Source organism: Salmo salar, chromosome ssa27 (assembly GCF_905237065.1).
Source record: "Salmo salar chromosome ssa27, Ssal_v3.1, whole genome shotgun sequence".
Classification (NCBI taxonomy): domain Eukaryota; kingdom Metazoa; phylum Chordata; class Actinopteri; order Salmoniformes; family Salmonidae; genus Salmo; species Salmo salar.
Genome location: NC_059468.1, coordinates 37,957,756 through 37,984,255, shown reverse-complemented (window position 1 = coordinate 37,984,255; position 26,500 = coordinate 37,957,756). Strand labels below are relative to the sequence as shown.

At 46.7% G+C, this 26,500-nt stretch overlaps 1 protein-coding gene across 2 annotated transcripts in view; it reads right to left on the bottom strand.

Annotated features, from left to right (window-relative positions):
- Positions 1 to 26,500, bottom strand: part of gabbr1b (gamma-aminobutyric acid (GABA) B receptor, 1b) — a 147,389-nt gene that overhangs the window by 89,249 nt on the left and 31,640 nt on the right. For both annotated transcript variants that reach the window (XM_045709657.1, XM_045709658.1), the window contains 2 exons: positions 19,630 to 19,875; positions 15,832 to 15,895 (listed from right to left, as the gene is read on the bottom strand). In XM_045709657.1, coding sequence (XP_045565613.1) covers positions 15,832 to 15,895; positions 19,630 to 19,875 — 310 coding nt within the window. The remainder of the gene's footprint in view (positions 1 to 15,831; positions 15,896 to 19,629; positions 19,876 to 26,500) is intronic.

The window sequence follows — 26,500 nt, the reverse complement described above, 5'->3', positions numbered from 1 at the left end:
GGGTGTCACAGAGAGGGTTTCACAGAGAGGGTGTCACAGAGAGGGTATCACAGAGAGGGTGTCACAGAGAGGGTGTCACAGAGAGGGTTTCACAGAGAGGGTTTCACAGAGAGGGTGTCACAGAGAGGGTGTCACAGAGAGGGTGTCACAGAGAGGGTGTCACAGAGAGGGTGTCACAGAGAGGGTTTCACAGAGAGGGTTTCACAGAGAGGGTTTCACAGAGAGGGTTTCACAGAGAGGGTGTCACAGAGAGGGTGTCACAGAGAGGGTGTCACAGAGAGGGTATCACAGAGAGGGTTTCACAGAGAGGGTGTCACAGAGAGGGTGTCACAGAGAGGGTATCACAGAGAGGGTTTCACAGAGAGGTTTTCACAGAGAGGTTAGCTTGTCAGTCTACAGTATAGTAATAATATATACATTTTCTATAATAGATATGGTATCAGCTGATCATTAGAAATAATTACTCCACTCCACTCACACACACACACACATACACTCACACACACACACACACAGGCACGCAGTCACGCACGCACACACACATGTGCACACTTGCGTAGCACGGTTTACCGGTACCACTGTAATCACGGTACCAAAACGTCATGATACCAACATTTTTGAATACCGTAGTACCGTTACACATGATACTACCGGCTTCTTCCAGCCGATCGAAATAATTTGCAGGCGCCTGTTATAAAATGCTCATAAAAGTCAGTTTTGTTTATAAAATCCAACGGAATTGAAGCAACAGCCACGAACTAGTGTCTTGTATGAGCAGGTCTAATAATATCCCCTTCACTTTCATGCTCATATCACCTGTGGCAGCTGCACTCATCCAGCCTCGTCCCCTACCAGCCGTCATGGGCTGTGTTCACTAGCATGTGGTAAATTGCTGCATGGGGCTTCGGGACACCCAGAGTGGCTCGCTTGTGGGCGTGCTGGCAGCATATGGCAGTAGTTCGGTTGTGCATCAATAATTCAGCATAGCAAGTTTGTATGAAGGTCTGGTTATTAAATGGGTACATAGTTTAATCCATTCTCCATTTCATTAATTGATTCACAGGTAAATAGTAATATGCTCTAAACTGATCTGGTGACAAACAAACTTTTCTGCCCTGTTTCCAATCAGCCACATGGCTGGGAAAACATATTCAACTAAGTAAATACATTTTGAAAATGTAAAAAAAAAAATATATATATATATATATATATATATATATACACAGTGAGGGAAAAAAGTATTTGATCCCCTGCTGATTTTGTACGTTTGCCCACTTACAAAGAAATGATCAGTCTATAATTTTAATGTTAGGTTTAATGCTAATGCTAGCCTTTGTAGCTATGGGCATGGTGTTTGCAACACCGGTGTGATTCGGGCAGCACAGAAAAAATTCATTCACCTAAAGCTCTGAAAAATAAATTAAAAATGTTATTAACAGTGGGCAGAACAAAAACGTATGTCAAAAATGTTATACATTTATTTGCATTTTAACGAGGGAAATAAGTATTTGACCCCTCTGCAAAACATAACTTAGTACTTGTTGGCAATCACAGAGGTCAGACATTTCTTGTAGTTGTCCACCAGGTTTGCGCACATCTCAGGAGGGATTATGTCCCACTCCTCTTTGCAGATCTTCTCCAAGTCATTAAGGTTTCGAGGCTGACGTTTGGCAACTCGAACCTTCAGCTCCCTCCACAGATTTTCTATGGAATTAAGGTCTGGAGACTGGCAAGGCCACTCCAGGACCTTAATGTGCTTCTTCTTGAGCCACTCCTTTGTTGCCTTGGCCGTGTGTTTTGGGTCATTGTCATGCTGGAATACCCATCCACAACCCATTTTCAATGCCGTGGCTGAGGGAAGGAGGTTCTCACCCAAGATTTGACGGTACATGGCCCCGTCCATCGTCCCTTTGATGTGGTGAAGTTGTCCTGTCCCCTTAGCAGAAAAACACCCCCAAAGCATAATGTTTCCACCTCCATGTTTGGTGGTGGGAATGGTGTTCTTGGGGTCATAGGCAGCATTCCTCCTCCTCCAAACACGGCGAGTTGAGGTGATGCCAAAGAGCTCCATTTTGGTCTCATCTGACCACAACACTTTCACCGAGTTGTCCTCTGAATCATTCAGATGTTCATTGGCAAACTTCAGACGGGCATGTACATGTGCTTTCTTGAGCAGGGGGACCTTGCGGGCGCTGCAGGATTTCAATCCTTCACGGCGTAGTGTGTTACCAATTGTTTTCTTGGTGACTATGGTCCCAGCTGCCTTGAGATCATTGACAAGATCCTCCAGTGTAGTTCTGGGCTGATTCCTCACCGTTCTCATGATCACTGCAACTCCACGAGGTGAGATCTTGCATGGAGCCCCAGGCTGAGGGAGATTGACAGTTCTTTTGTGTTTCTTCCATTTGCGAATAATCGCACCAACTGTTGTCACCTTCTCACCAAGCTGCTTGGCGATGGTCTTGTAGCCCATTCCAGCCTTGTGTAGGTCTACAATCTTGTCCCTGACATCCTTGGAGAGCTCTTTGGTCTTGGCCATGGTGGAGAGTTTGGAATCTGATTGATTGATTGCTTCTGTGGACAGGTATCTTTTTTACAGGTAACAAGCTGCGGTTAGGAGCACTCCCTTTAAGAGTGTGCTCCTAATCTCAGCTCGTTACCTGTATAAAAGACACCTGGGAGCCAGAAATCTTTCTGATTGAGAGGGGGTCAAATACTTATTTCCCTCATTAAAATGCAAATCAATTTATAACATTTTTGACATCCGTTTTTTTCTGGATATTTTTGTTGTTATTCTGTCTCTCACTGTTAAAAAAAACCTAACATTAAAATTATAGACTGATCATTTCTTTGTCAGTGGTCAAACATACAAAATCAGCAGGGGATCAAATACTTTTCCCCCCCCACTGTATACTGTAGTAGTCCCAGAGTTAATGATCCAAGATGTAACGGGTCCATAACTCTAGATGCTGTGAGACAGGAAGCAAGTACAGGGTGAGGATTCAATAATAAATAGACATGAAACTAAATAGGGAACAGCGTCTGGACAAGAGAAACCAAAACAACATCAATGCAGACACGGGAATGAAAATGAGGAAGTGACAGATATAGGGGAGGCAATCGATGACGTGATGGAGTCCAGGTGAGTCCGATGGAGCGCTGGTGCGCGCAACGATGGTGACAGGTGTACGTAATGATGAGCAGCCTGGCGACCTCGAGCGCCAGAGATGGGGAGCGGGAGCAGATGTGACACAAGGTCAGTTTTGAATTTCACCTCCTGGTGATTAAGATGACTGACCGTGTGAGGCTTAAACCCGCTCTCTCTCTCTCTCTCCATCTGTCTCTCGTCTGCAGGTATGTTTTGATGTGAGAAAGGATGCCAACCCCCAGTCCCGTCATCGTTAACTCACCCACTCTAAAGATAACCTTCAGGCCAACTGGAGGCCCCAAGGCTGGTTAGGAGACACCGCTAGAAACACTACATTGGTAATTGTGATGAACTGAGAGAATATGAAGTTTAGTAGAACTGGAATTAATTAATCTCCTGCTGTCTTCCTTGCTCCTCTTTTCCTTTCTGTATATGACAGTCTCTCACACCTCTCTCCCCACCTCCTCTTTCTCTTTCTGTATATGACAGTCTCTCACACCTCTCTCCCCACCTCCTCTTTCTCTTTCTGTATATGACAGTCTCTCACACCTCTCTCCCCACCTCCTCTTTATTCCTCTGTTTTTTATAATGTCTCACAGACGTTCATACCTGAACTGTGCCTTTATTTGCCAAGGTAGAGTACATGATCAGTGAATATATTCAATGTTCAGGCTACAATGTGGTGGATCTCATGCGTGGTAATAACTAAACTCAGCAAAAAAAGAAACGTCCTCTCACTGTCAACTGCGTGTATTTTCAGCAATCTTAACATGTGTAAATATTTGTATGAACATAACAAGATTCCACAACTGAGACATAAACTGAACAAGTTCCACAGACATGTGACTAACAGAAATTGAATAATGTGTCCCTGAACAAAGGGGGGGTCAAAATCAAAAGTAACAGTCAGTATCTGGTGTGGCCACCAGCTGCATTAAGTACAGCAGTGCATCTCCTCCTCAAGGACTGCACCAGATTTGCCAGTTCTTTCTGTGAGATGTTACCCCACTCTTCCACCAAGGCACCTGCAAGTACTCAGACATTTCTGGGGGGAATTGTCCTAGCCCTCACCCTCCGATCCAACAGGTCCCAGATGTGCTCAATGGGATTGAGATCCGGGCTCTTCACTGGCCATGTCAGAACACTGACATTCCTGTCTTGCAGGAAATCAAGCACAGAACGAGCAGTATGGCTGGTGGCATTGTCATGCTGGAGGGTCATGTCAGGATGAGCCTGCAGGAAGGGTACCACATGAGGGAGGAGGATGTCTTCCTTGTAACGCACAGCGTTGAGATTGCCTGCAATGACAACAAGCTCAGTCTGATGATGCTGTGACACACCGCCCCAGACCATGACAGACCCTCCACCTCCAAATCGGTCCCGCTCCAGAGGACAGGCCTCGATGTAACACTCATTCCTTTGACGATAAACGCGAATCCGACCATCACCCTGGTGAGACAAAACCGTGACTCGCCAGTCCTGTCTGGTCCAGCGACGGTGGGGTTGTGCCCATAGGCAACGTTTTTGCCGGTGATGTCTGGTGAGGACCTGCCTTACAACAGGCCTACAAGCCCTCAGTCCAGCCTCTCTCAGCCTATTGCAGACAGTCTGAGCACTGATGGAGGGACTGTGCGTTCCTGGTGTAACTCAGGCAGTTGTTGTTGCCATCCTGTACCTGTCCCGCAGGTGTGACGTTCGGATGTACCGATCCTGTGCAGGTGTTGTTACACGTGGTCTGCCACTGCGAGGACGATCAGCTGTCTGTCCTGTCTCCCTGTAGCGCTGTCTTAGGCGTCTCACAGTACGAACATTGCAATTTATTGCCCTGACCACATCTGCAGTCCTCATGCCTCCTTGCAGCATGCCTAAGGCACGTTCACGCAGATGAGCAGGGACCCTAGGCATCTTTCTTTTGGTGTTTTTCAGAGTTAGTAGAAAGGCCTCTTTAGTGTCCTAAGTTTTTATAACTGTGACCTTAATTGTCTACCGTCTGTAAGCTGTTAGTGTCTTAACGACCGTTCCACAGGTGCATGTTCATTAATTGTTTATGGTTCGATGAACAAGCATGGGAAACAGTGTTTAAACCCTTTACAACGAAGATCTGTGAAGTTATTTGGATTTTTACGAATTATCTTTGAAAGACAGGGTCCTGAAAAAGGGACGTTTCTTTTTTTGCTGAGTTGACATGTATATACGACTTGCATCCTTGGCACAATAAAGTGATATTATATTCTACTTAATCCATAGGCTTCATTGATGCCATTCAGAGTGTCATTAAGGCAATACAACTGGCTATGGTAGCTGAGGTTCATAGCTAGGTTCATAGCTAGGTTCATAGCTAGGTTCATAGCTAACTAGCTAATATTGACATTTTAATATTCATATGTAACAGTCTTGTGCAACAGTCATTTTCTGAGATTTCTTGGGGATTAAAGATTAACTGGTGGAAGCAATTAAAACCACTGTTCTGAACTAATATTTATACCAAACGTTTTAGGGTCCATACATAGATCGGCTACATAGCTAGCTACACATCCATAGGCATACAGCTATTTTTTATCCTCCACTACACAATAAGCAAGAAAAGAGTTAACTAGCTACTTCAGCTGCATTGCATGGCAAATATCAGCAATGTAAGCTTACAAAATTGTACATTAAATTTGGTTTACTCAGGAGTCCCTAAAACATTAAACAACACGAATGACAATTTCATACTCCTGTCAAAACGCCCATGAAGCTCGCTAGCTAGCTGGCAAATGTTAGCTAGTCAGCTAGCTTGCTAAATAGCAATTTTCATAAATTAACTTTATGACAATAAAATATGCATAATCGTTTGTCTAACATATTCCTCTCAACTGTACATTTTTTGGATGAGTCGTTATGACGTTATAATTACTTCAATCCTAGTATTTTTGTCAACCATCTTCGCTGAAAAAAAGTCTCCAGTGTTGGGGACCACTCGATATGATTCGTCATCGCCCAGCGTTCACTCTTGTGATTTGCATAAAGTTTGGAAATGCTGAACTTTTAACGTGCCACCAACCTCCTGTGATATACATGCATAACGATCTGCATGTCATTGTGTCGGCAAGGGAAAAACACAGCATGAAACCTTCTTTACCCTTCAGTTAACAGACACACTCTCTCCCTCCCTCACACTCTCTCACTCCCTCCCTCACTCTGTCTCTCCCTCCCTCCCTTCCTCACACTCTCTCCCTTACACTCTGTCCCTCCCTCCCTTACACTCTGTCCATCCATCCCTTCCTCACTCTATCCCTCCCTCCCTTACACTCTGTCCATCCCTCCCTCCCTTACACTCTGTCCCTCCCTCCCTTACACTCTGTCCCTCCCTCCCTTACACTCTGTCCATCCCTCCCTTCCTCACACTCTGTCCCTCCTTTTGAAGAATGGTATAAAACACATGGTTTCTATGTGTTTGCTGCCATTCCATTTGTGCAGTTCCAGACATTATTATGAGCCGTTCTCCCTTCAGCAGCCTCCACTGATGTATATTCCTTCCTCCCATTCCTCCAGCCAAATCACAGCTAGACCTTTGTAAATATGAGCAAATCAGTCATTCTATGCAGGATTCTATTATATGTTGAACAGTGTGAAGTTAAATTCAACGTGTTGAGTAGAAGTGTGAATTTCAGTGCGAAGTTTATGGAGAACGTTTAGAAACCGTGAACAAGCATCCTGGAGACGGGGGCGTCCTGGAGACGGGGGCGTCCTGGAGATGGAGACGGGGGCGTCCTGGAGACGGGGGCGTCCTGGAGATGGAGACGGGGGTGTCCTGGAGATGGAGACGGGGGCGTCCTGGAGACGGAGACGGGGGCGTCCTGGAGACGGAGACGGGGGCGTCCTGGAGACGGGGGCGTCCTGGAGATGGAGACGGGGGCGTCCTGGAGACGGGGGGCGTCCTGGAGACGGAGACGGGGGCGTCCTGGAGACGGGGCGTCCTGGAGACGGGGGCGTCCTGGAGACGGGGGGGCGTCCTGGAGATGGAGACGGGGCGTCCTGGAGATGGAGACGGGGCGTCCTGGAGACGGGGCGTCCTGGAGATGGAGACGGGGCGTCCTGGGAGAGACGGGGGCGTCCTGGAGACGGAGGCGTCCTGGAGACGGGGGCGTCCTGGAGACGGGGGTGTCCTGGAGATGGAGACGGGGGCGTCCTGGAGATGGAGACGGGGGCGTCCTGGAGACGGGGGCGTCCTGGAGATGGAGACGGGGCGTCCTGGAGACGGGGGCGTCCTGGAGATGGAGACGGGGGCGTCCTGGAGACGGGGGTGTCCTGGAGATGGAGACGGGGGCGTCCTGGAGACGGGGGCGTCCTGGAGACGGAGACGGGGCGTCCTGGAGACGGGGGCGTCCTGGAGACGGAGACGGGGGCGTCCTGGAGACGGACGGGGCGTCCTGGAGACGGGGCGTCCTGGAGATGGAGACGGGGGCGTCCTGGAGACGGGGGCGTCCTGGAGATGGAGACGGGGGCGTCCTGGAGATGGAGACGGGGGCGTCCTGGAGACGGAGACGGGGGGCGTCCTGGAGACGGAGACGGGGGCGTCCTGGAGACGGAGACGGGGGCGTCCTGGAGACGGAGACGGGGGCGTCCTGGAGAGAGACGGGGCGTCCTGGAGATGGAGACGGGGGCGTCCTGGAGACGGAGGCGTCCTGGAGATGGAGACGGGGGCGTCCTGGAGACGGGGGGCGTCCTGGAGACGGGGGCGTCCTGGAGACGGGGGCGTCCTGGAGATGGAGACGGGGGCGTCCTGGAGACGGAGGCGTCCTGGAGACGGGGGCGTCCTGGAGACGGGGGCGTCCTGGAGACGGGGACGGGGGCATCCTGGAGACGGAGAGGGGGCGTCCTGGAGACGGGGGCGTCCTGGAGACGGGGGCGTCCTGGAGACGGAGACGGGGGCATCCTGGAGACGGAGACGGGGGCGTCCTGGAGACGGAGACGGGGGCGTCCTGGAGACGGAGACGTCCTGGAGACGGAGGCGTCCTGGAGACGGAGACGGGGGCGTCCTGGAGACGGAGACGGGGGCGTCCTGGAGACGGAGACGGGGGCGTCCTGGAGACGGAGACGGGGGCGTCCTGGAGATGGAGACGTCCTGGAGACGGAGGCGTCCTGGAGACGGAGACGGGGGCGTCCTGGAGACGGAGACGGGGGCGTCCTGGAGACGGAGACGGGGGCGTCCTGGAGACGGAGGCGTCCTGGAGACGGGGGCGAACAGGATGCTAGGCCACTGATTTTTACCACCGTGATATTGCGGTGCTAATCGGTATCGTGATACTGACTTGGTATCGTTTGTAAAATGTTGGTATCAAGCCTCCCGAGTGGCATCACTACAGAACCGGGTTTGATCCCAGGCTGTGTCGCAGCCAGCCACGACCTGTAGACCCATGAGCTGGCGCACAATTTGCTCGGCATCGTCCGGGTTAGGGGACGGTTTGGCCAGCAGGGATGTCCTTGTCCCATCGCGCTCTAGCGACTCCTGTGGCTGGCCGGGCGCAATGCACGCTAACATGGTCGCCAGGTGTACGGCGTTTCCTCCGACACTTTGGTGCGGCTGGCTTCCTTAAAGCGGTCAGTGTGTCAAGAAGCAGTGTGGCTTGGCAGAGTCGTGTTTCGGGGGACGCATGACTCTATACATTCGCCTCTCCCGAGTCTGTACGAAAGTTGCAGCGATGGGACAAGACTGTAACTACCAATTGGATATCACGAAATTGGGGAGAAAAAAGAGGTAAAAAGTATTGTGACAAGCCTAGTGCACACACACATAATGACTCCTTTCCACACAGCGCCCGCCCCAGGAAACTGCCACTATGCACGACAACACACGGTGGAGCACGCTACTGTGTGTGTGTTGAACATTACCTCTGCCAAGGACCCTCCTACTGTGGACGAAGTCAGTCAAATGAGTAGATATACAGTAGATAGAGTAGATATGCAGTAGATATGCAGTAGATATACAGTAGATATGCAGTAGATATGCAGTAGATATACAGTAGATATATGCAGTAGATATATGCAGTAGATATATAGTAGATATACAGTAGATATACAGTAGATATGCAGTAGATATACAGTAGATAGAGTAGATATAAAGTAGATATGCAGTAGATATACAGTAGATATACAGTAGATATGCAGTAGATATAGAGTAGATATAAAGTAGATATACAGTAGATATGCAGTAGATATAAAGTAGATATGCAGTAGATATACAGTAGATATGCAGTAGATATACAGTAGATATAGGGTAGATATGCAGTAGATATACAGTAGATATGCAGTAGATATACAGTAGATATACAGTAGATATGCAGTAGATATGCAGTAGATATGCAGTAGATATACAGTAGATATGCAGTAGATATACAGTAGATATACAGTAGACATGCAGTAGATATACAATAGATATGCAGTAGATGTACAGTATATATGCAGTAGATATACAGTAGATATGCAGTAGATATGCAGTAGATATACAGTAGATATACAGTAGATATACAGTAGACATGCAGTAGATATACAATAGATATGCAGTAGATGTACAGTAGATATGCAGTAGATATACAGTAGACATGCAGTAGATATACAATAGATATGCAGTAGATATGCAGTAGATATGCAGTAGATATACAGTAGACATGCAGTAGATATACAATAGATATGCAGTAGATATGCAGTAGATATGCAGTAGATATACAGTAGATATGCAGTAGATATACAGTAGATATACAGTAGACATGCAGTAGATATACAATAGATATGCAGTAGATGTACAGTATATATGCAGTAGATATACAGTAGATATGCAGTAGATATACAATAGATATGCAGTAGATATACAGTAGATATACAGTAGATATACAGTAGACATGCAGTAGATATACAATAGATATGCAGTAGATGTACAGTAGATATGCAGTAGATATACAATAGATATGCAGTAGATATGCAGTAGATATACAGTAGATATACAGTAGATATGCAGTAGATATGCAGTAGATATACAATAGATATGCAGTAGATATACAATAGATATGCAGTAGACATGCAGTAGCTGCTGGCTGACTGAGAATCAGCTCATGTCCACTTAGCCTGCGTTGCATTCTACTACATCCAGAACCAAACCCCCTCCAAACTGCCCTGGGCAAAATCCACTCCAATTAGCATTGAATAAATTATTAATCAAAACAACATTTCCTTTTCTGGGACGTTGGGGAGGCAACAGAGAGGAGAAGAGATTGGGAAAACAAGCTTAATTTTTCATCAGCCGCCACAAAAACAAAGAGTGTTCCCAACATGAGAGACAACATTGAGAGTCACCGACGCAGACGCGGTGTCAGAGGAGACACAAAGCGGCAGACAGACTGAACACGATCAATGATCACAACGCAGCCAGCCACACCAACGAACACCACCCCACTGCCTGCCTCTCTCACAGGCAGCTACAGTCTGACGTAGCCAGAGATAAGACGAGGACATTGACACCAGTCCTGTGTGACAAAGGAGACTGCCAGGTAGCCACGAGGGGCGGGCTAAGTCGGAAATGAAGATAACAAAGGCAAAATAAAGCCCTTAAAAATATTTCCGTGTTTCACTACTACCAGTACTCTTACTTCTCCCTCTCTTATCGTCATGGCTACAGTACTGCTGCATGCATAGGCATGGAAGTCAACATTTAAAATCACTAAGACAAGGAAATACAGTGCTTTCAGACTGACTAATTACAATAAAGGGGAGAAAGATTATAAAGAATAGGACTCAGAAAACGAACAGACCTGGCCACCATATGGAGAGTGTTCTCTCTCTCTCTCTCTCTCCTGAAAACTCTCCCTCCCTCCCTAGCTCCTTCCATCTACTCTCTCCCTCTCCCTCGCTAACTCCCTCTCTCGTCCCATTTTGTGAATTATTGGTTGGTGAGCGGACAACACTGTATATAGACATAATATGACATTTGAAATGTCTTTATTCTTTTGGAACTTTTGTAAGTGTAATGTTTACTGTTCATTTTTTATTTAACTTTCATTTATTATCTATTTCACTTTCTTTGGCAATGTAAACATATGTTTCCCATGCCAATAAAGCCCTTTGAATTGAAATTGAATTAAGGGAGAGGGAGAGAGAGGGAGGGAGCTAGGGAGGGAGAGAAAGAGAGAGAGAGGGAGGGAGCCAGAGAGGGAGAGAGAGAGGGCGGGAGAGAGAGAGAGAGAGAGAGAGAGAGAGAGAGAGAAAGGGGGAGGGAGCTAGGGAGGGAGAGAGAGAGTGGGAGGGAGAGAGAGAGAGAGAGAGTAGAGGGCGGGAGCTAGGGGGGAGAGAGAGAGCGCTAGGGAGGGAGAGAGAGAGAGAGAGGGAAGAGAGAGAGGAGAGAGAGAGAGGGAGCTAGGGGGGAGAGAGAGAGAGAGCTAGGGAGGGAGAGAGAGAGAGAGAGAGAGAGAGAGAGAGGAGAGAGAGAGAGGGAGCTAGGGGGGAGAGCTAAGGGGAGAGCTAGGGAGGGAAGGAGGGAGGGAGAGAGAGAGAGAGAGGGAGAGAGAGAGAGAGAGATGAGGGAGAGAGAGAGAGGGAGCTAGAGGGGGAGAGCTAAGGGAGAGAGCTAGAGAGGGAGAGAGAGAGAGAGAGAGAGAGAGAGAGAGGGAGAGGGAGCTAGGGGGAGAGCTAAGGGGAAAGCTAGGGAGGGAAAGAGAGAGAGAGAGAGAGAGAGAGAGAGAGAGAGAGAGAGAGAGTAGAGGGAGAGAGGGAGAGAGAGAGAGAGAGAGAGAGAGAGAGAGAGAGAGAGAGTAGAGGGAGAGAGAGAGAGAGGGAGCTAGAGGGAGAGCTAAGGAGAGAGCTAGGGAGGGAAGGAGGGAGGGAGGGAGAGAGAGAGAGAGAGAGAGAGAGAGAGAGAGAGAGAGAGGGAGCTAGGGGGAGAGCTAAGGAGAGAGCTAGGGAGGGAAGGAGGGAGGGAGGAGAGAGACAGGGAGAGAGAGAGAGAGAGAGAGAGAGAGAGAGAGTAGAGGGAGGGAGAGTTTTCAGGATTCTGTTGTTTGTTTGCCAGAGCATTGGTAGTAGGAATCCTTCCAGTTAATTTTGTGATTTGGAGTGAAGGTTGTGTTGTGGAGGGTAGTATATCCTTGCTGAAAAATACACGTTTATCTAACTCTAAATCTATCTTTTTGTAAAAACATGCTCTCTCTCTCTCTTTCTCTCTCTGCAAGGTGATTTTGTAAACATGACTGTATCAGCTTTTTTGCTAAACTAAAGCACTGGACATGGAGGACAAGCTTGTGTTCATTGCAATTCCGAGCAAAATAAAATGTAACTGACGCATTTCAGAATAGTTCATTTGGCAGCAACATGAAAGTGGCTTTTTGTGAAACCCTCCAGCATTCACTGAAATATTCAAGCAGCTAATATTAACTTTGTATGCACATGTTCATTTTCTTTTCAAGGCTACACTGAACAAAAATATAAATGCAACAATTTCAAAGATTTTACTGAGATACAGTTCATATAAGGAAATCAGTCAATTTAAATAAATGAATTAGGCCCTAATCTATGGATTTCACATGACTGGGAAAACAAATATGGATCTGTTGGTCACAGATACCTTAAAAAAAAAAGTAGGGGCGTGGATCCAAAAACCAGTCAGTATCTGGTGTGACCCCCATTTGCTTCCTTTACATAGAGTTGATTAAGCTGTTGATTGTGGCCTGTGGAATGTCGTCCCACTCCTCTTCAATGGCTGTGTGAAGTTGCTGGTTATTGGCGGGAACTGGAACACACTGTCGTACAAATCGATCCAGAGCATCCCAAACATGCTCAATGGGTGACATGTCTGCTGTGTAGGCAGGCCATGGAAGAACTAGGACATTTTCAGCTTCCAGGAATTGTGTTCAGATCCTTGCGACATGGGGCCGTGCATTATCATGCTGAAACATGAGGTGATGGAATTGTGTTTGTTGTCCGGAGCTTATGCCTTCCCATACAATAACCCCAATGCCACCATGGGGCACTCTGCAACTGGATCCTGGACTTCCTGACAGGCCGCCCCCAGGTGGTGAGGGTAGGTAGCAACAGATCTGCCATGCTGATCCTCAACACTGGAGCTCCCCAGGGGTGCATGCTCAGTCCCCTCCTGTACTCCCTGTTCACCCACGACTGCATGGCCAGGCATGACTCCAACACCATCATTAAGTTTGCAGACGACACAACAGTGGTAGGCCTGATCACCGACAACGACGAGACAGCCTATAGGGAGGAAGTCAGAGACCTGGCCGGGTGTTGCCAGAATAACAACCTATCCCTCAACGTAACCAAGACTAAGGAGATGATTGTGGACTACAGGAAAAGGAGGACCGAGCACACCCCCATTCTCATCGACGGGGCTGTAGTGGAGCAGGTTGAGAGCTTTAAGTTCCTTGGTGTTCACATCACCAACGAGTATAGGATGGGACTAAGTACACGCCCCTGAGGGGCCCCAGTGTTGAGGATCAGCGTGGCAGACATGTTGTTGCCTACCCTCACCACCTGGGGGCGGCCTGTCAGGAAGTCCAGGATCCAGTTGCAGAGGGAGGTGTTTAGTCCCAGGGTCCATAGCTTTGTGATGAGATCCATGGGCACTATGGTGTTGAGCGCTGAGCTGTAGTCAATGAACAGAATTCTCACATAGGTGTTAATTTTGTCCAGGTGGGAAAGGGCAGTGTGGAGTGCGATTGAGATTGTGTCATCTGTGGATCTGTTGGGGCAGTATGCGAATGGGAGTGGGTCTAGGGTGTCCGGGAGGATACTGTTGATGTGAGCCATGACCAGCCTTTCAAAGCACTTCATGGCTACCGACGTGAGTGCTACAGGGCGGTAATCATTTAGGCAGGATACCTTCGCCTCCTTGGGCACAGGGACTATGGTGGTCTGCTTGAAACATAACTCTCCCAGACTCGGTCAGGGAGAGTTTGAAAATGTCAGTGAAGAAACTTGCCAGTTGGTCCGCACATGCTTTGAGTACACGTCCTGGTAATCCGTCAGGCCCAGCGGCTTTGTCAATGTTGACCTGTTTAAAGGTTTTGTTCACATCGGCGACCGAGAGCGTTATCACACAGTCATAGTGGGATTTCTTATAATCTGGGTTTCCCTTTGTAGTCCGTAATAGTTTTCAAGCCCTGCCACATCTGACGAGCGTCAAAGCTGGTGTAGTAGGATTCAATCTTAATCCTGTATTGATGCTTTGCTTGTTTGATGGTTCAAGGGCATAGCGAGATTTCTTATAAGCGTCCGGATTAGTGTCCCACTCCTTGAAAGCGGCAGCTCTAGCCTTTAGCTCAGTGCGGATGTTGCCTGTAATCCGTGGCTTCTGGTTAGGATATGTACGTACGGTCACTGTGGGGACGATGTCGTCGATGCACTTATTTATGAAGCCGATGACTGAGGTGGTGTACTCCTCAATGCCATTGGATAAATCCCGGAACATATTCCAGTCTGTGCTAGCAAAACAGCCCTGTAGCGTAGCATCCGCGTCATCTGACCATGATGGGATTCTTATAATTATTGTTAATTTGATCCATTCATTGCAGGAGGCTGAACCTGGTAGTTGCTCTATAAGATTTGCTAATTGTTAAAACTAAGTTCTACAACTCAACACAACTGATATAGGCACAGAAACCAATGAGAGGATAATGACTATAATACTTTACTTTGTATATACACTGTATACAAACCATATACAGTGAGTGGACAAAGCATTAGGAACACCTTACTAATACTGAGTTGCACCCCCTTTTGCCATCAGAACAGCCTCAATTCGTCGGGGCATGGATTCTACGAGGTGTCGAAAGCGTTCCACAGGGATGCTTCCCACAGTTGTGTCAAGTTGGTTGGATGTCTTTTGGATAGTGGACCATTCTTGATACAAACAGGGAAACTGTTGAGCGTGAAAAACCCAGCAGCGTTGCAGTTCTTGACACAAACCGGTGCGCCTGGCACCTGCTACCATACCCCGTTTAAAGGCACTTCAATATTTTGTCTTTCCCATTGACCCTCTGAATGTCACACATACACAAGTCATGTCTCAATTGTCTCAAGGCTTAAAAAGCCTTCTTTAACCCGTTTCCTCCCCTTCATCTACACTGATTGAAGTGGATTTAACAGGTGACATCAATAAGGGATCATAGCTTTCACCTGGATTCACCTGGCCAGTGCATGTCATGGAAAGAGCAGGTGTTCTTAATGTTTTAAATACTCAGTGTATTTATTTTATGTAACCTTTGTTTAACTAGACAAGTCAGTAAAGAACAAATTCTTATTTACAATGACGGCCTGCCCCAGCCAAACCCTCCCCTAACCCGGATGATGCTAGGCCAATTGTGCACCGCCCTATGGTGCTCCCGATCACGGCCGGTTGTGATTCAGCCCGGGATCGAACCAGGGTCTGTAGTGACACCTCTAGCACTGAGATGCAGTGCCTTAGACCGCTGCTGCTGCTACTCGGGAGCAATAAGTGTTGATACTCATGATTATGGACTCAGGGATGGAACTGAAGGATTTTGGGCACTGGCCAGCCACACAAGTAGACGACAAAGTCTACTAGCCCAGGTGCCATGTGATGTTTAAAATGACAAAATGTCACCATTCTAGTTAGACCATTCTAATTTCCATGCCTGATTCTGGTTTATTGTACACAGGAGGAAATAGAGAGAGTACTGTACCTTGCAGCTGCTCAATAAGAGTCCAGGCCATTCTAGAACCCTGGGCATCAAATACAACATGGCCCTGTGTGAAGAAAGAGAAGCTATAACACTTCATTGTTTTAACACCTCTCTCTCTCTCTCTCCCTCTCTCTCCCTCTCTCTCCCTCGCTCTCTCTCGTTCTCTCTCTCTCTCTCTCTCTCTCTCCCCTCTCTCTCTCTCCCTCCCTCTCTCTCTCTCTCTCTCTCTCTCTCTCTCTCTCTCTCTCTCTCTCTCTCTCTCTCTCTCTCTCTCTCTCTCTCTCTCACTCTCAATTCAATACAATTTCAAATTAAACGCTTTATTGGCATAGGAAACATATGTTAACATTGCCAAAGCAAGTGAAGATGATAATAAACAAAAGTGAAATAAACAATCGGAAATTACCAGTAAACATTACACTCATAAAAGCTCCAAAGGAATAGAGACATTTCAAATGTCATATTATGTCTATATACAGTGTTGTAACGATGTGCAAACAGTTAAAATACAAAAGGGAAAATAAATAAAAAACTCTTGCTGCTGTGATGCACACTGTGGTATTTAAACCTAATAGATATGGGGTGGGTTGCACCAACATGGATTAACTCTTAAACTGGGTTACATCAAGGTTTATCTGTTAATCTTGTTGCACCAAATTTTAAACAAGTTAAACTTAGATTGGAGATTAATTCTAAACTGCCACTTGAGGTGATTTAACTGATAAATTGGCAGCATATCTTCTGTGGAGAGACTAACATGAGTTCCTCAGAGAATAATTAGAGACAGGTTGAATCCTGTTGAGTTTTATGATAATTAAGTCGTTATTAGTAGGCTATTTACGTTCCCATTTTGTACACCAATTGAATTGGGGTTTATGATATTCCCAGCCTTGGTACGAATGATGATGTTACGCAGCATGCTGTAACGGGCCTGATAACGGTAACATTGTAGTGAGGTAGCATTAACGTTAGTTTAAACGTGCATTATAGGCATTGATATTTACGCTTACTAGATATTGGTGGGTCAAGTTGTCCGTCGGCATCATAGGGGTTATGGAGGGGCAAACTGCTGGGGAATCATCTCGTATATTTTATGGGTGACGGAGGCCCCCTGCTCTCCTTTATGGCTTCTGCTCTATTTTTTTTTAAATCCAGCACGCTTTCATCCGATTTGGATCCCTCTTCTCTTTCATTCGTGTCGATCATTTACATTTTGTCGCATAAAATAGCCCAGGTGACTTCCTTCTTTTTGACAGTCGTGTTGTCTGTAACGTTACTAAATTCCTCCATCAACTCCGACAATAGTTTTTTCTTTTTTTTTTTCTTCATGAAATGTGAAGTTCTTTGACTTGCCATAGATCAGGTGGCTAGCGGACAAATAATAAATGGCTAAATAACGTTAAGTAATGACAATAATGAATAATATTGTGCGCCATCTAGCTTGGTTTATAAACTAGCTAGCTACAGTAGCTAACGTTAGCTAACAAATACGTTTTCTTTCTAGTACTGGTAAATAACGGATTTTATTTGAAATCAGCCAACCCATGAGAACCTTTCACGGTGGATTTGTAACGCTGTTATTATTTTATCATTCCAACTGACATATGGTTTTAAGATGGTCATACAAAGGATAAGTTAGCTATTTGATTTGGACCTTTACGACCCCTTTAGGTATCAAAAAAATATATATATATACAAAATAATTAGATAAACATTAATTCAAATCAAATAACATTTTATTGGTCACATACACATGGTTAGCAGATGTTAATGCGAGTCTAGCGAAACGCTTGTGCAGTAATATCTAACAAGTAAGCTAACAATTTCCCAACAACTACCTTATACACACAAATCTAAAGGGGTGAATGAGAATATGTACATATAAATATATGGATGAGCGATGGCCGAACGGCATAGGCAAGGTGCAGCAGATGGTATAAAATACAGTTAAGGGGGAGTGAGGCCTAAGAGGGTTTTAAAAATAAGCAACAACCAGTAGATCTTGCAGCGGGTATACAGAGATGACCAGTTTATAGAGGAGTATAGAGTGCAGTGATGTGTCCTATAATGAGCATAGTTGGAAAATCTGATGGCCGAATGCTAAAGAACATCTAGCTGTTCGAGAGCACCGTTACCTGCCGATCTATAAATGATGTCTCCGTAATCTAGCATGGGTAGGATGGTCATCTGAATCAGGGTTAGTTTAGCAGCTGGGGTAAAAGAGGAGCGATTACGATAGAGGAAACCAAGTCTAGAATTAACTTTAGCCTGCAGCTTTGATATGTGCTTAGAGAAGGACAGTGTACCTTCTAGTGATACTCCCAAGTACTTGTATGAGGTGACTACCTCAAGCTCTAAACCCTCAGAGGTAGTAATCACACCTGTGGGGAGAGGGACATTCTTCTTACCAAACCATATGACCTTTGTTTTGGAGGTGTTTCAAACAAGTTTAAGGGCAGAGAAAGCTTGTTGGAAACTAAGAAAGCTTTGTTGTAGAGCATTTAACACAAAATCTGGGGAGGGGCCAGCTGAGTACAAGACCATATCATCTGCATATAAATGGAGGAGAGAGCTTCCTACTGCCTGAGCTATGTTGTTGATGTAAATTGAGAAGAGCGTGGGGCCTAGGATCGAGCCTTGGGGTACTCCCTTGGTGACAGGCAGTGGCTGAGACAGCAGATGTTCTGCCTTTATACACTGCACTCTTTGAGAGAGGTAGTTAGCAAACCAGGCCAAAGACCCCTCAGAGACACCAATACTCCTTAGTCGGCCCACAAGAATGGAATGGTCTACCATATCAAAAGCTTTGGCGGTGACATCATTGAGGACCCTTAAGGTTGCAGTGACACATCCATAACCTGAGCGGAAACCATATTGTATTCTCTAGGGCAAGATGGAATTTGTATTTGTGGTTCTGGCAAATTGACCTTTTTTTGAACCCCATTAATTTGGTCTTCCTGAGATGTAATGTCAGGGCCCAGGTCTGACAGAATCTGTGCAGAAGATCTAGGTGCTGCTGTAGACCCTCTTTGGTTGGTGACAGAAGCACCAGATCATCATCATGCTGCAGACTGTTCTAGTGCCCTCGCCAATTCGCTGATATATATGTTGAAGAGGGTGGGCCTCAAGCTGCATCCCTGTCTCACCCTGTGGAAAGAAATGTGTGTGTTTTTTGCCAATTTCATCTGCACACTTGTTGTTTATGTACATGGATTTTATAATGTCGTATGTTTTACCCCCAACACCGCTTTCTATCAATTTGTATAGCAGACCCTCATGCCAAACTGAGTCAAAAGCTTTTTTGAACTCAACAAAGCATGAGAGGACTTTGCTTTTGTTTTGGTTTGTTTGTCAATTAGAGTGTGCAGGGTGAATACGTGGTCTGTCGTTGGGTAATTTGGTAAAAAGCGAATTTGACAGTCCTTGGTTCCAAATATTGGGGAAGATGCCAGAGCTGAGGATGATGTTAAAAAGACAATTGAAATTTGTGGTCTGTATACTTTATCATTTAATTTAGGATAGCATCAACACCACAGGCTTTTTTTGGGTTAAGGGTTTGTATTTTGTCCTGTAGTTCATTCAATGTAATTGGAGAATCCAATGGATTTTGGTAGTCTTTCTCTGTCTCTCTTGCTCTCTTTCTATCCTTCTCTCTTGCTTTCTTTCTCTCTCTTTCTCTGTCTTGCTCTCTCTCATCTCTCTCCCAGTACAATCATAATCTTCTCTTCCTCCCCCCTCCCCCTCTCCCCTTCCCTCTTCCCCATGCCTCAATGGTTAGGCTATATATTCCATACTCACCGAAACTCCTTCAAATGAGCTGGTGTTGAGGGCACGGTAGATCTCAGCGGTGATATCTCGGTTATTGTAGTTGAAGTCTTCCAGCCTCCGGCCCTTGGCCTTCAGGGGCCCCACAGTCTTGTTGAGGGCCAGAGCCAGGGCCCACACTGCATCGTAGGCCAGAGGGGCCTCTTGGAACCCCCCTGTCTCCTCGGGGTTCTTACCCCCCAACTTAGACATCAGCTGGTTCAGAAACTCCTGAGATGTCTGGAGGAAGAGAGAGAGAGGATGGCTTAGAACTGTGTAGGTGGGGGGGTGGATGTGTTTGGGGAGGGAGGTATGCACAGCTGGGAGCACCAAGTTGACATCCTGTTCCCCAGTGGGGCGGGGTCTGTCTGGGTACGGGCCAGATGTTCTTCTGTTCTCCCCCCCTGTTGTCCCAGAAGGCTGTTATGTCTGGGCTGAGTTCCAGACACTTTCTACCCTGTGACCATTTTTTTTTGCATTGGACAGGTCCCATTTCCGATAATATCCTTCCACCCTGGTAAAATGGCTCAATACTGTCATCATTTTCCCTCCCCTTTAGCTTTTGGAAAGATTGGACATGCTTTTGACAAAGTTGTTTACCACGTATATATCCGCCGTGCGAGGGGAGATGCCTTTCCAAATAAATGGCCTCTACATAACAACGGCCAGGGCGACCCGGAGGCAGCGTTCATTAGCAGACACACACACACACACACACACACACACACACACACACACACACACACACACACAGTGTGTGTGCCTGATGTGCCTGATGAAATGAAGGAAATGAGTTTCCATATGTTAAATGTTGCCTCCTGTAATAAAAGATGAGAGATGGGGTCTGTGTTGTGTTTTTGATAGCTCATCCTGAATGGAGAGAGAGAGGATATTTTCCCAGAATCCCCTGTCGGAGTCTAGAAGAGAGGTGTTAAATGTCATCACTTCAGATGGGTAGCTGGCAGTGGGGTTGACTCTCTCTCTCTCTCTCTCTCTACACCTCTACCTAATCTGAATGAGACATCTGTCTCTCTCTGTGTGCGAGGAGCTAAGGAGAGACTTAACAGCTCTGTAAAAGGATGTGTGTCCCAAATTTATATTTATTTTATTTTTTATTTTATTTCACCTTTATTTAACCAGGTAGGCAAGTTGAGAACAAGTTCTCATTTATGGCCAAGATGAAGCAAAGCAGTTTGACACATACAACAACACAGAGTTACACATGGAGTAAAACAAACATACAGTTAATAATACAGTAGAAAAATAAGTCTATATACAATGTCAGCAAATGAGGTGAGATAAGGGAGGTAAAGGCAAAAAAAGGCCATGGTGGCGAAGTACATACAATAAAGCAAGTAAAACACTGGAATGGTAGATTAGCAGTTGAAGAAAGTGCAAAGTAGAAATAAAAATAATGGGGTGCAAAGGAGCAAAATAAATAAATACAGTAGGGGAAGAGGTAGTTGTTTGGGGTAAATTATAGATGGGCTATGTACAGGTGTGAGCTGCTCTGACAGCAGGTGCTTAAAGCTAGTGAGGGAGATAAGTGTTTCCAGTTTCAGAGATTCAGTTTCAGAGATTTTTGTAGTTCGTTCCAGTCATTGGCAGCAGAGAACTGGAAGGAGAGGTGGCCGATGGAGGAATTGGCTTTGGGGGTGACCAGAGAGATATACCTGCTGGAGTGCGTGCTACAGGTGGGTGCTGCTATGGTGACCAGCGAGCTGAGATAAGGGGGGACTTTACCTAGCAGGGTCTTGTAGATGACCTGGAGCCAGTGGGTTTGGCGACGAGTATGAAGCGAGGGCCAGCCAACGAGAGCGTACAGGTCGCAGTGGTGGGTATTATATAGGGCTTTGGTGACAAAACGGATGGCACTGTGATAGACTGCATCCAATTTATTGAGTAGGGTATTGGAGGCTGTTTTGTAAATGACATCGCCGAAGTCGAGGATCGGTAGGATGGTCAGTTTTACGAGGTTATGTTTGGCAGCATGAGTGAAGGAGGCTTTGTTGCGAAACAGGAAGCCAATTCTAGATTTAACTTTGGATTGGAGATGTTTGATGTGAGTCTGGAAGGAGAGTTTACAATCTAACCAGACACCTAGTTATTTGTAGTTGTCCACATATTCTAAGTCAGAACCATCCAGAGTAGTGATGCTGGACAGGCGGGCAGGTGCAGGCAGAGATCGGTTGAAGAGCATGCATTGGGTTTTACTTGTAGGAGAGTTGTATGGCATTGAAGCTCGTCTGGAGGGTTGTTAACACAGTGTCCAAAGAAGGGCCAGAGTATACAGAATGGTGTCGTCTGTGTAGAGGTGGATCAGAGAATCACCAGCAGCAAGAGCAACATCATTGATGCATACAGAGAAAAGAGTCGGCCCAAGAATTTAACCCTGTGGCACCCCCATAGAGACTGCCAGAGGTCCGGACAACAGGCCCTCGGATTTGACACATTGAACTCTATCTGAGAAGTAGTTGGTGAACCAGGCGAGGCAATCATTTGAGAAACCAAGACTATTGAGTCTGCCAATGAGGATGTGGTGATTGACAGAGTCGAAAGCCTTGGCCAGGTCAATGAATACGGCTGCACAGTATTGTTTCTTATCGATGGCGGTTAAGATATCATTTAGGACCTTGAGTGTGGCTGAGGTGCATCCATTACCAGCTCTGAAACCAGATTGCATAGCGGAGAAGGTGCGGTGGGATTCGAAATGGTCGGTAATCTGTTTGTTGACTTGGCTTTCGAAGACCTTAGAAAGGCAGGGTAGGATAGATATAGGTCTGTAGCAGTTTGGGTCAAGAGGGGGATGACCGCAGCTGCTTTACAATCTTTGGGAATCTCAGACGACATGAAAGAGAGGTTGAACAGGCTAGTAATAGGGGTTGCAACAATTTTGGCAGATCATTTTAGAAAGAAAGGGTCCAGATTGTCTAGCCCGGCTGATTTGTAGGGGTCCAGATTTTGCAGCTCTTTCAGAACATCAGCTGACTGGATTTGGGAGAAGGAGAAATGGGGAAGGCTTGGGCGAGTTGCTGTGGGGGGTGCAGTGCTGTTGACTGCAGTAGGGGTAGCTAGGTGGAAAGCATGGCCAGCTGTAGAAAAATGCTTATTGAAATTCTCAATTATAGTGGATTTATTGGTGGTGACAGAGTTTCCTATCCTCAGTGCAGTGGGCAGCTGGGAGGAGGTGCTCTTATTCTCCATGGACTTTACAGTGTCCCAGAACTTTTTTGAGTTTGTGTTGCAGGAAGCAAATTTCTGCTTGAAAAAGCTAGCCTTGGCTTTTCTAACTGCCTGTGTATTTGGTTTCTAACTTCCCTGAAAGGTTGCATATCACGGGGGCTGTTCGATGCTGATGCAGAACGCCACAGGATGTTTTTGTGTTGGTTAAGGGCAGTCAGGTCTGGAGAGAACCAAGGGCTATATCTGTTCCTAGTTGTACATTTCTTGAATGGGGCATGCTTATTTAAGATGGTGAGGAAGGCATTTTAAAAGAAATAACCAGGCATCCTCTACAGACGGGATGAGGTCAATATTGTCGGGCGTGAGTTGGGGTGGGCATTCTATGTCCTTTTTTCTATGTTTGGTATTTCTTTGTTTCGGCTGGGAATGGCTCTCAATCAGGGACAGCTGTATATCGTTGTTGCTGATTGGGAGCCATACTTAGGCAGCCTGTTTTCCTTTGGGTTTTGTGGGTGGTTATTTTCTGTTTAGTGTTTTGCACCTGACGGAACTGTTCGGTTGTTCTTTTGTTTTGCTTGTCGCATTAGTGTTCAGTTTTAACATTAAAATGACGAACACTTACCACGCTGCATTTTGGTCTGATTTCTCTTCCCCTTCATCCGAGGACGACGAAGACCGTTACAAATATCCTTCCAGGATACCCGTGCCAGGTCGATTAGAAAGGCTTGCTCGCTGAAGTGTTTCAGGGAGCGTTTGACAGTGATGAGTGGAGGTCGTTTGACCGCTGGCCCATTACGGATGCAGGCAATGTGGCAATGATCGCTGAGATCTTGGTTGAAAACAGCAGAGGTGTATTTAGAGGGCAAGTTGGTTAGGATGATATCTATGAGGGTGCCCGTGTTTACGGCTTTGGGGTAGTACCTGGTAGGTTAATTGATAATTTGTGTGAGATTGAGGGCATCAAGCTTAGATTGTAGGATGGCTGGGGTGTTAAGCATGTCCCAGTTTAGGTCACCTAGCAGCACGAGCTCTGAAGATAGATGGGGGGCAATCAGTTCACATATGGTGTCCAGAGCACAGCTGGGGGCAGAGGGTGGTCTATAGCAGGCGGCAACGGTGAGAGACTTGTTTTTAGAGAGGTGGATTTTTAAAAGTAGAAGTTCAAATTGTTTGGGTACAGACCTGGATAGTAGGACAGAACTCTGCAGGCTATCTCTGCAGTAGATTGCAACACCGCCCCCTTTGGCCGTTCTATCTTGTCTGAAAATGTTGTAGTTAGGGATGAAGAATTCAGAGTTTTTGGTGGACTTCCTAAGCCAGGATTTAGACATGGCTAGGACATCTGGGTTGGCAGAGTGTGCTAAAGCAGTGAATAAAACAAACTTAGGGAGGAGGCTTCTAATGTTAACATGCATGAAACCAAAGTTATTACGGTTACAGAACTCATCAAAAGAGAGCGCCTGGGGAATAGGAGTGGAGCTAGGCACTGCAGGGCCTGGATTCACCTCTACATCACCAGAGGAACAGAGGAGGAGCAGGATAAGGGTACAGCTAAAAGCTATGAGAATTGGTCATCTAGGACGTCCGGAACAGATAGTAAAAGGAGCAGGTTTCTGGGGGTGATAAAATAGCTTCAAGGTATAATGTACAGACAAAGGTATGGTAGGATGTGAATACAGTGGAGGTAAACCTAGGCATTGAGTGATGATGAGAGAGATATTGGCACCCTATTCCCTATGTAGTACACTGCTTTTGACCAGGGCCCATATAGGGAATAGGCTGCCATTTGGGATGCAGCCCTAGAATGAAGTCAGCTATTACTTAGCCTCTGAGGGGAGGCTGTGTGATCTGGCATCAGGAGGGGAGGCTGGGTGATCTGGCATCAGGAGGGGAGGCTGGGTGACCTGGCACCAGGAGGGGAGGCTGGGTGACCTGGCATCAGGAGGGGAGGCTGTGTGATCTGGCATCAGGAGGGGAGGCTGTGTGATCTGGCATCAGGAGGGGAGGCTGTGTGACCTGGCATCAGGAGGGGAGGCTGTGTGATCTGGCATCAGGAGGGGAGGCTGTGTGATCTGGCATCAGGAGGGGAGGCTGTGTGATCTGGCATCAGGAGGGGAGGCTGTGTGATCTGGCATCAGGAGGGGAGGCTGTGTGATCTGGCATCAGGAGGGGAGGCTGTGTGATCTGGCAAATGCTGTTAAGAAGAAACTCTTGAGGGCTTTGTGTTTGTTGAGGGCTTGTGTGTGTGTGTTCACATCCCTTATCCAACACACACACACACACACACACACACACACACACACACACACACACGTGTCACCTTAGTATGTTTTACTGTCTTGAACAAACATTTAATTTCGTCTGTAGTTTTTTGAGATCATGTTTTATAGACATGCCTTGCACTCCCACCCCTACCTTGGCGCCTACCTTGTCCCCTACCGTGTACCCTACCTTTTCCCCTACCTTGGTCCCTACCTTGTCCCCTACATTGGTCCCTACCTTGGACCCTACCTTGCCCCTATCTTGGACCCTACCTTGGTCCCTACCTTGTCCCCTACCTTCTCCCCTACCTTGGTCTCTACCTTGACCCCTACCTTGGCGCCGGGCTGCATCAAGCAGCCGGATCTGTGAAAGCCGCGGCCCTGGAGAACCATCGCCACGACAACAGCAGCCTCGTCAACAAACTGGGCTTTGATCAATAAGAGACGACTCTCTAGGCTGCTTCCCAACTGGACCCCTAATCCTCTACATAGTGCACTACTTTTGACCAGGACCCATAGGTAAAAGGGTGACATTTGGGACTCAACACACTACTGTCTCTCTCCCTCTCTGCCTCTTCAGCCCCTCCAGACAGCGCTGCCCCAGTGTAGCATGAACAATGAACAATGAACATTAACAAAAGTGTATTACTTCTTCAGTATTTATATTTTCTCCAAGCTACTCTACAGGCCAATGATGTTAATTCAGAGTCGGGGATTCAAAAGAGAGAGAAACGGTTTGCTGCGCTTGAAAACTCTTCTCTTTGAGCACAAAGCTTTTCTTCTACGAGGTACATCTTCAAAGTAGATGGATAATAATACATTTGAAGAGCTTCCTGAAGCAACTCTCCTCTCCAGACACGGCAGTATGAATTAAAGAGGTTCATACACTAGATAGGGACTGGCTCCTCTCCTCTCCAGACACGGCAGTATGAATTAAAGAGGGTCGCTACACTAGAGAGGGACCGGCTCCTCTCCTCTCCAGACACGGCAGTATGAATTAAAGAGGGTCATACACTAGAGAGGGACTGGCTCCTCTCCTCTCCAGACACGGCAGTATGAATTAAAGAGGGTCATACACTAGAGAGGGACTGGCTCCTCTCCTCTCCAGACACGGCAGTATGAATTAAAGAGGTTCATACACTAGAGAGGGACTGGCTCCTCTCCTCTCCAGACACGGCAGTATGAATTAAAGAGGTTCATACACTAGAGAGGGACTGGCTCCTCTCCTCTCCAGACACGGCAGTATGAATTAAAGAGGTTCATACACTAGAGAGGGACTGGCTCCTCTCCTCTCCAGACACGGCAGTATGAATTAAAGAGGTTCATACACTAGATAGGGACTGGCTCCTCTCCTCTCCAGACACGGCAGTATGAATTAAAGAGGTTCATACACTAGAGAGGGACTGGCTCCTCTCCTCTCC